Below are 9,421 nucleotides of genomic sequence, written 5' to 3' on the forward strand. Positions count from 1 at the left end.
CAATCATATTAATACAATTGATCTCTTTCTCCCTCGAGAATCCCTGCCTCACTCCTGCTAATCACCCGAGTCTCCCTAATGCCCTGCACACTGTCCTGTGTTGTGGATGTCTCTCCTTGCTGCCCCTGACCTGCATGGAGGTTCCTCCAGTTATGGCTCAGTGCAATTCTATGTTTGTTCATCTGCAGCAGGAACATGCATCTTTCCTGGAGCTTGTCCAAGCCTGAGAGAGGACGGCCATGGAAAGGACAACAATGGTGGGCAGGAAGATAGGCTAAGAAAGAGAGGAGACCCATGAGAGGCTATGAGAGGAACAACCAGACCAGGGTGACTGGATCCAGCTCGGGAAGACTTCTGGTCTGTTGGCTGCTATGTCCTGCACATCAGTGAGATGAGGATCAGTCAGGATAAATAGAAGGAAGGGGAACCTGTACATCAGCCTGGAGCCCAGCCTGGTTCAGCCCTGGGATAAAACAGCCCGGGTGTCAGTGGATGTCAGTTCCGCTTCCTGTGGGGCTTCTGACGTGATCACCCTATCAAGGGCAGAAACCCGTGCCCAGCTACAAAACTCAGTGTGTCAGGCACTGTGGTCTCATCTATGCACACAGTCTCACCTGGACATAGGAGATACCATGACCGCCACACTCACAGCCCTGCTCTGCATTGGTGAGAACTGAGCGAGAGGACAGGAACCCCCTAGTCTGGAAGCCACAGGCAGGCCCTGGTCCGTCCAGAGAACAGGGCCTCAGGAGGCTCTGGGGAGCAGAGCCTCAGCAGGCTCCAGGGCAAACCTCTCACAAGGAACTCTCTTCCAGGGCTGAATCTGGGCACCAGAATCCAAGTGCAATCAGGTGAGTGTGTCCCCAAGTTTCCTGGTCCCTCCTCTTCCAGGGGACAAGGTGCCAGCCCTGGGCAGTGCGAATGGAGCACAGCAGGTGTGGGCTGGTGCTAGGAGGTCTGGAGGGTCCTGGAGCTGAGAGCAGGAATGTGAGGGCAGGAAGAATGTCCTGGGACCTAACTGTAATTTCCGTGTAGGGACACTCCCCAAGCCCATGCTTGGGTCTAGGTCAGGATCTGTGATACCACAAGGGAAACCTGTTACCCTCTGGTGTGAGTGGACGCTGGGGGCCCAGGAATGTGGTCTGTATAAAAAGGGAAGCCAGGAGCCCTGGATAAAAAACACGTCACTGGAACTCAAGAACTCGGCCCTGTTCTTCATCTCATCCATGACCCAGCAACATGCAGGGCTACATCGCTGTTACTACCGAGTCCCTTCGGGTTTGTCAGAGGGCAGTGAGCCTCTGGAGCTGGTGGTGACAGGTGAGAGGACACTCAGGGGCCCAGACCCATCCTCTGCTCTCAGGAAGGGGTCTGTGCTCAAGGGTGTCTCCCTCTCACAGCTCAGCCCTGGGGACAGTGTGGAATGTGTGAGTCCATTTCACGCGCTGCCTCCTTCTCTCTTAGGAATCTACAGCAAGCCCAGCCTCTCAGCCCTGCCCAGCCTTGTGGTGAACCCAGGAGGGTCTGTGACCCTGCAATGTGGCTCGCAGCTGGGATTTGACAGGTTCATTCTGACTAAGGAAGGAGGAGATAAGCACTCCTGGACCCAGGACTCACAAAAAGACTCTAGTGGGCAATTCCAGGCTCTGTTCCCTGTGGACCCTGTGACCCCCAGCCACAGGTGGAGCTTCAGATGTTATGGCTGTTACTGGAATCAGCCCCAGGTATGGTCAGAGCCCAGTGACCCCCTGGAGCTCCATATCTCAGGTGAGGAAACCCCAGCTTTTTCCAACTGACCTCACCCAGCTACCTGGAAAATGCTTAGTGATGAAATGGGTGAGGGACCTAGGGATGCTGAACTCAGTAAGAGTGTGGGGGCAGTGAGCCCAGAGCTATTGGAATCAGGATGAGACAGGGAAAGTACAAGTCACAGGGTCTAGAGCGAGCTCTGTCTGTAGGCAGCTCCTCTGGTGTCTTCTGCTCTTGCAGATTGGTCTTAATGCCTTCTCCATGCAGGGCTCACTGTGCACAGTCAGAACACATGAACCGCTCTTGCCTTCTTCCTCGCAGGGTCTCTCCCAAAACCCAAGCTCCAGGCTCAGCCAGGCTCTGTGATACCATGGAGGAGTCCTGTGACCCTCTGGTGTGAAGGGACCCTGGAGGCCCAACAATACTATGTGTTCAGAGAGGGCAGCCCAGCATTCTCAGAAACAAAGATGTCTCCTGGGCCCAGGAACAAGGCCATGTTCTTCATCCCATCCATGAAAGAAGATGATGCAGGGAGATATCACTGCTACTATCACAGTACTGAAGGCTGGTCAGAGCTCAGTGATGCCCTGGAGCTGGTGGTGACGGGTAAGAGGACACTCAGGGTCCCAGCCCTCAGGAAAGGGTCTGCTCACATAGGTGTCCGCCTCTCACAGCTCATCCCTGGGAACAGTGTGGGAGTTATGAGTCCATTTCACATGCTGCCTCATTCTCTCCTAGGAGTCTACAGCAGACCCAGTCTCTCAGCCCTGTTTGGCCCTGTGGTGACCTCAGGAGGGAACATGACCCTGAAGTGTGTCTCATGGCAGCAATTTGACAGGTTCATTCTGACTAAGGAAGGAGGAGACAAGCTGTCCTGGACCCTGAACTCACAGCGAGGCCCCAGTGGGCAGGTCCATGCCCTGTTCACTGTGAGTCCTGTTATCCCCAGGCAGAGGTGGATGTTCAGATGCTATGGCTGTTATAATACGAACATCCAGGTGTGGTCAAAGCCCAGTGATGTCATGGAGCCTCTGGTGTCAGGTGAGGAAGTCCTTTCTTTACCAAATTGTGTTTGAGTCCCTAAATAATTGACAGAATGTCTACTACAGAGAATCCCTAGAAGACAACTGGGATCAGGACATCTACAGAGCTAGAAACCTCAGTATGACAGTCAGGGTGACCCACAATGCAGGGCAGGAGGGCAGAAATGTGGCAGGAAGCTGCCCTTCAGTCCAGCCTCCCTCGAGGGATTTCCAGGAAACCTTCCCTCCTGAACAAAATGGGTCCTTTCCTTGCCTCTGGACATAATCTTATCCTCCAACGTCACTCTGACTTCAGCTAGGACAGACTCACTCTGTTTAAGGATGGGGTAGGTGACCTCCCACAGTGCCCTCTCTGGTGCCCCAGGTTGGACTCTCTCATGCTGACTTGCCCTTGGGCTCTGGGAGTGGCTCCCACATGGGCCACTCAGATGCTATGGTGGACACAGCCTCTCCTCTGAGTGGTCTGTCCCCAGTGAGCCCCTGGACATCCTAATCACAGCGGAAAAGCTCAGGGCTCAGTCAGGGACCCAGACTTTGCACAGTCCCTGCTGGGAAGCCCAGGAGGTGATGGTCAGGGTGAGGCTGGGAAGCCCATGAGGTGATGGTCAGGGAGAGAGAAAGAAGGGAGAAGGGAAAAAGAGAAAGGGAGGGAGAGAGAAAAAGAGACAGGGGAAGGCAGACGGGGAAGATTCAGAGGAAACAGAGACAGACAGCATGGGAGAGTCCTCAGAGACAGCCCTGCTGAGACCCCCAGCTCTAAACAAGCTGGAACAGCCCCCTACCACCTCCTCTCCAGGACAGCTCTGTGCCACACCCTCCCTCTCAGTGTAGCTGGGACTCACCGTGTCCTTAGGAGAAGATGTGACCCTGCTGTGTCAGTCATGGATCCTGATGGGTACTTTCCTTCTGTCCAAGAAAGGAGAAGCCAATCCCCACCTGCGTTTGAGATCAGAGTCCTGAACTCAGCAGTCCTGGGCAGAATTCTCCATGGGAGTTGCAAGCTCAGCCCTTGGGGGGACCTATAGGTGCTATTGCTCTCAGAACTCAGCTTCATATCTGTTGTCACATCCCAGCAAACAGCTGGAACTCATGGTCTCAGGTGTGCTGCATGTGATCTGATCATGGCTGAGCTCAGCGTCCCTTCAAGGGTCTCTCAGCACAGCCCTGGACTGGTTTGGTGTGAAGGACTCTGAGAGAAGCAGACAGAGGTGGACTTTTCTGAGGCATGTCACTGCCTCCTATTTCCTATCTAGAATGCGCCCTGTGCCCAGAAGCTGGTATGGGGAGGCCACAGCACAGGCAGAGGAGAGGGCAGAGGTCCATCCTGGGGCAGCACTACTCTAAAAGCCCTGGAGTACTCATCCCCAGGATAAGCCCTGTCACCACCCTAAGCTCCCTGCTCCACAGCAGGCATCTCGTGGTCTGTTGCAGTGTCCTGTGTCTAGGCTGCCTGGTGATGCTCAGCCCATCTCAGGTTCCAGTCTGGGCTCCACTGCTGTCCAGGAGAAGAAAAGAGGGACAGGATCCCCAATGCCCAAAGGCTCAGAATTGGGGCTGCATTGGGTGGTTTCAAAGCTGATGGAGACAGTGAAGTCCAGCCTGGAAAAGGAGGGTCAGCTGAAGTGGGAAGCAGGGAGCCCAGGACCTCATCTCCCCATTCTTCCTAGGAGGCCCTGAGGATCAGCCCCTCACCTTCACGGAGCCAGGATCCCAGGATGGTGAGTGAGGGCACTGCTGGGAGGAGTTCAGGGCAGCAGCTGAGCTGAGGGGCTCCTGAAGCCTCTGGAGAAGCTGACTTGGAATAGCCCCTCCTGTGTGGGCCTCAGTTTCCTCAGGTGTAGAGGAGAACCGTAGCTAAGACCTTCAGGTTAATTTTTCTGCTGATCTTGCTGTGATCTCATGGGAGGTGGCCTCTCATGGGAGCCTCCAGAACCTCACACTGCTGTGGTCCTGTACTTCTGCACAGTGACAGTTACAATGTGCATGGGAGGGTGCAGGGTCAGAGCAGGGTGTTCAGGCTCCTTCCCTCCAGACCAGGAGGCTCAGCTTTGGTACAAAGAGCAGGGTGGAAGTCCAGTTTCCATCTGGGTCTCTTGCTGGTTTCCCTAGACTGGCAATTCCCCTCTCTCAGCCTCTGTTTCCTCCTTAGTAACCTGCAAGAGGGGGTTGATGATCCCAAGTGCAGCACTGTGAGAGTGTGTGGGGGAAGGCAAAGGCCCAGCATGGGCTGGCACACACCAGGTGCTCAGTGAAGTGGCACTTTTCCTCTTTCAAGACAGCACCCCCAGCCCAAGCCTGCAAGGGAACCTGGAGGTTGTGATCGGGGTCTCTGTGGTATCCTCCCTGCTGCTGTTGCTAATCCTCCTCCTCTTTGTATACTGGTGCCAGGAAAGAAGCTGGAAGGCAGGTGAGCAGGGAGGGTGAGACCTGGGCCTTAGGAAACTGTGGGTGTTGTGGTCCCCAGGGAAACCAGTCCAAATGGTCACGTCTACATAGAGTCCCCTGTGCAGAACCTCAGTGCAGAGAATCCAGCACAGAACACAGGAGCCCATCCCTGTGGGAGTCTCTGGTGTGGTCTGAGCTTTTTCATCTCAGACTGCATGACTCACTGGTCCATGTGGTCCAAGGCTTCCTTCATGCTCTGTGTGGCCTGCAGACCAGGTGGTTCTGACCTCCTGACCAAGACTATCTCCCAGCCCAGAGAGAGGCTTACTTCCCAGGTCCTACAGGGTCAGCACCCTGTGACAGAAGCCTGAAAAAAGGTCATTTCTTCCCTATGACTCCGACTCCCCTGCCTGCCACCCTCAGGACCCCCTGATATCCCCATGTCTCTCCAGCTCCAACCCAGGTGCTCCCATGCAAGAGGAAAACCTCTGTGAGAAGAAGAGGGGTGTGTGGGGGGGGTGGGGAGATGCCCTAAGGTCCCAGCATCCCAGGGGTAGGGGAGGCTGTGGCTCAGGGCTGAGTCAGACTGAACCCTAACACAGTGGGCCAGGGTATGTCACACAGCTGCCTGGCTCTGTGTCCCTAACTGTACAGGGAAGGATCTGGGGGGCTGAGAGACCCCAGAACTCTGGTGAGGAGGCAATCTCTCTTCTGTCCCTAAAGATAGCACCAAGAAGAATACAGAGCCTGAGGACAGGATGGAGCTGGACACTCAGGTGAGACTCCACCCCATCCAGGGCACAGGGACTTCCTGTCTCCCAGTTTGGTCCAGAGACCCTGCTCTGTCCTCCATCACTCAGGTCCCAGAGACCTCACAGCATATCCCTCCCCTCTGGAGGCCCTGCCCTGCTGGGACCCCATCCTCTGCTGGTTTTCTGACCTCAGGGTCCCCTCCCTCTGTCTCCTTCTTGGTCCTCAGCCTCTGTCTGGCTGTTCCCTGCTCGATGGTCTCAGCACAACCCTGAGTGAATGAGCAGCCATATATACCTAAGGCCCCTTTCTCATTCATGCAGCATTACAGGGGTTTCCTCCTGACCTGTCTCCATAGGGGCTGCATATACATCAGTGAACACAGCCTTCTCCTGCCCTGAGTCACCTTGAGGTAGGAGGCCAATGTCAGGAGAGCACAGAGCTGTGAAAGAAAATAAAGCAGAGAAAGGGGCTGAGGGCAGGAGGGCCAATGAGACTCACAGAGAGAACACTGGTAAGATAATCACTGAGCTGAAGCCTGCATGGAAAGGGCCACTGACACCTCCAATGCACCAGCACTGTAGGCAGAGGATACGGCAAGTGCAAACATCTTGAGGCAGAGACAGGCTCTTTCAGAAAGATGGGCCATATGGCTTGAGCCCATGGAGCATGGCCCAAGTGTCAGCATGGAATTGCAGCACTGTGGGAATGAAGTGGCCCAATCCTCTGAGTCTTGGGAAGCCCCCAGAAGTCCTTGAGGAAGGGAGAGAATGTGGTAGAATTTCTAAAGGATTCCTGTGGCCACCATGTGGGAACCTGGCTGGAGGAGGCCATTGTGGAACCCAAAGGACTCCTCTTCTGTCTATGTCTCCTTGCTATAGAGTTCATCTAACGAGAACCCCCAGAGAGTGACATACGCCCAGGTGAAGCACTCAGCACCTAGGAAGATCAGGACCTCCTGTCCATCAGCTCTGTCAGGGCAGCTCCTGGACACCAAGCTTGGACAAGCAGAGGAGGACAGGCTGATGGACACTCAGGTGGGTCCTACTCTTTCCAGACTCAGGCTTCACAGGCACCAAGCATAAACACTTCCTCTGCCCATCTCCCCTGCAGGCCTCTGCCCACAAGGGTCCTCAGGATGTGATCTATGCCCAACTGTGCAGCTGGACACTCAGAGAGGGGACAGCTGCACCTCCTTCTTCCCAGGACAGGGCTCTTCCAGCAGGATCCAGTGTGTATACTTCCCTGATGCCCACTCGCCCAGGAGCCATCCCAGAGGACACCACACAGAGACCTCCAGAGATTCTGGGGCCATTTGAGACTCACCTGACATCTCTCTGTGTTGGAAATAAAACCAGAGATTCTTAAATAATCGCTGAGTGAAAGAGAAATGAAACCATGCGAGAGGATGTGTGATATGAGTGATAATGTTAAAGACAGCGTAACCCCACACAGATAGAAAATGGGAGGATTAAGAACCATGAATGAATACACTGGAAGACAGTCTATAAAAATCCCTGAATCCCAATATCATATCAAAAACTTAGGAAAGTATATGAAATAACTCTAAATAGGGTCAATTTACTACTAGTTACTAATGATGACTTAAAACACATTTCAACATTATTAAATAGTGGACATTAAGACAGATCCACATTTGTTTTATAGACATAACAGCAGGGTATTATAGATAATTTTATGCCAACCTGTCACAAGATATAGATGGAATGGAAAAAATTCCACAGACACAATATACTAAGTGGACATAACAATAATCAGAAAATGTGTCATCTCACAGGTGTTGAGTATATTGATCCTGTGATTAAAACATTTCTCCATGCAAACTCTAGTTCAATAATCTTTACTGGTGATTTCTGTCACATTCAAGAAAAATGTCAAATCCCAAACTTCCACAGACATTTCTTGTAAAGAGAACAGAAAAAAGACAGCTCAAGATATTTTATGAGACAAGAAAAGTTATAGCAAAACTTGATGAGGAAACTACAAAATGGGAAAGACACCTGCAGAGCTTTCACATCAGCCTTGATTTGAGCCCCACAAATAGCCCTTCAGTGAGCCATGGTGGGCCTCGCCCATCAGCCCAGCCACCCGGGGGCCTGAGACTGGAGGGTCCAAAGCTTGAGTTCAGCCTGGGCAACTCAGTGAGACCCTGTCAGAAAATAAATCAGGAAGGGCTCGGGATGTAACTTAGTGATCTCTGACTTTAGTAAAGACACCCCTCAAAAAAAAGTTTCAGTGATATGTGTAAAAGATATTACATGATGATGATAGCAGTGGATTTTTTTTTGTTTTTAGTTTGAAAGGCAAGAGTAGCTTAAAATTTATAACTGCATAAACATAATGGGACACAGTCACACTGTTTATGAAAGCTATCATGTCACTAGGTGCAGAGAAGCCTTTCATAAATTATCCACAGTAAAAGTAAAAATCCATCACATGAAAGGAGAATTTCCCATCATTTCCAGAGTGTTTAACCCCTCCTCTCCTCTTCCAAGTGAGCCCCTGAAGTCCTCCCCTCAGGTTGGAGCAGCCCACTGTGCTCCCTGCTTTGTTGGTTTCTCTTCAGCACTGTTTGTTTTTGATAAACACAGACAGATATGGAGGGAGAAGCAGAGGGCAGTACAGTAATAATGCACATCTCAGTCACTCTCATTCTGGGGACTCATTCTATGACACCAGCAAGTTCTGTGAGGAGAGGTGCAGTGAGGCTCACGTTTTGGAGGTTCAGTCCATATTTGGCAGCTCAGACACAAACATCCCTGGCTGGAAGGGACTGGGCCTGGGGAGCTGCTAACATCAACGAGTCAGAGAGGGAGAAGGAAAAGGGAGGAACAGGGGAGGAAACTAAGGTACTCCAGACTACTCCACAGTGTCCTGCCTCTCCTGAACTGGCCCCCCTTCTAGCCTCAAGTCAGTTGTAGCACCCCATGATTCACTCAGGTTCCAAAAGCCCCACCTATGAGTGCATGGGGCTCTTTGGGGACATTTAGATATAAACTATAACAGAAGAGGCTCTCATGTCCCGCTTTTTAAAAAAATTTTATTTAAAAGGAAAAAGAGAAAAAAACAAAACAAAACAGTGTAAGGGTATAAGTAATACAGAACTACAAAAAATAGTAAGAAATCACCAGTTAATAGATTGCACATTATCATGTTAGAGATAGTTGCTCAAGTCACAGGATCGAAGCACACAAAGTGGACATTCAAACAGTGAGACTGCAAAGAGTTGTGTTCAATGATCCAACCAAAAACATTAATATGGTCATCTATTTAACACCGCTAAACAGTTGTATCTTTTAGAGCACTTTTTTTCTCTCTTTTTTACAACAAAATTTACACATATTGGGTTTTATTACTCCCATAGTTCTTATTAGATTTTTTTTGGAAGAGAATAAAGTCAAATATGACAAAACAAAGCTGTCAGTCAAAACCAAGGATAGACATAGCACATGATGTAAAAACAGAGTACAAGG

General features: G+C 51.4%; 1 protein-coding gene across 4 annotated transcripts; it reads left to right on the forward strand.

The window, feature by feature from the left end:
• The first annotated feature begins 537 nt into the window (after positions 1-537).
• Positions 538-7,299, forward strand: LOC100721315 (leukocyte immunoglobulin-like receptor subfamily A member 5). Of its 4 annotated transcripts, none has more exons than XM_013147769.2 (11): positions 538-666; positions 816-851; positions 1,036-1,320; positions 1,465-1,767; positions 2,071-2,355; positions 2,488-2,790; positions 4,460-4,510; positions 5,068-5,199; positions 5,901-5,953; positions 6,809-6,964; positions 7,041-7,299. In XM_013147769.2, exons 1-11 carry the CDS (start codon positions 633-635, stop codon positions 7,293-7,295), a joined length of 1,893 nt encoding a protein of 630 aa, XP_013003223.1. In that variant the 5' UTR covers positions 538-632; the 3' UTR covers positions 7,296-7,299. The 4 variants fall into 4 exon arrangements, with proteins under 4 accessions (XP_013003223.1, XP_023418912.1, XP_023418913.1 ...); XM_023563144.2 differs by having other exon boundaries at positions 7,134-7,299; XM_023563145.2 differs by having other exon boundaries at positions 7,139-7,299.
• Positions 7,300-9,421: the final 2,122 nt, after the last annotated feature.

Source organism: Cavia porcellus, unplaced genomic scaffold (genome assembly GCF_034190915.1).
Source record: "Cavia porcellus strain 051 isolate PalLab524CR breed Dunkin Hartley unplaced genomic scaffold, mCavPor4.1 scaffold_7, whole genome shotgun sequence".
Lineage (NCBI taxonomy): Eukaryota > Metazoa > Chordata > Mammalia > Rodentia > Caviidae > Cavia > Cavia porcellus.

Excerpts from the sequence above, each read along its gene's own strand:
- LOC100721315 (XM_013147769.2), top strand. The coding sequence starts at position 633 with ATGACCGCCACACTCACAGCCCTGCTCTGCATTG. Across the intron at positions 4,511-5,067 it reads GGAGCCAGGATCCCAGGATG|ACAGCACCCCCAGCCCAAGC; the intron begins GTGAGTGAGGGC and ends TCCTCTTTCAAG. Across the intron at positions 5,200-5,900 it reads GGAAAGAAGCTGGAAGGCAG|ATAGCACCAAGAAGAATACA; the intron begins GTGAGCAGGGAG and ends CTGTCCCTAAAG.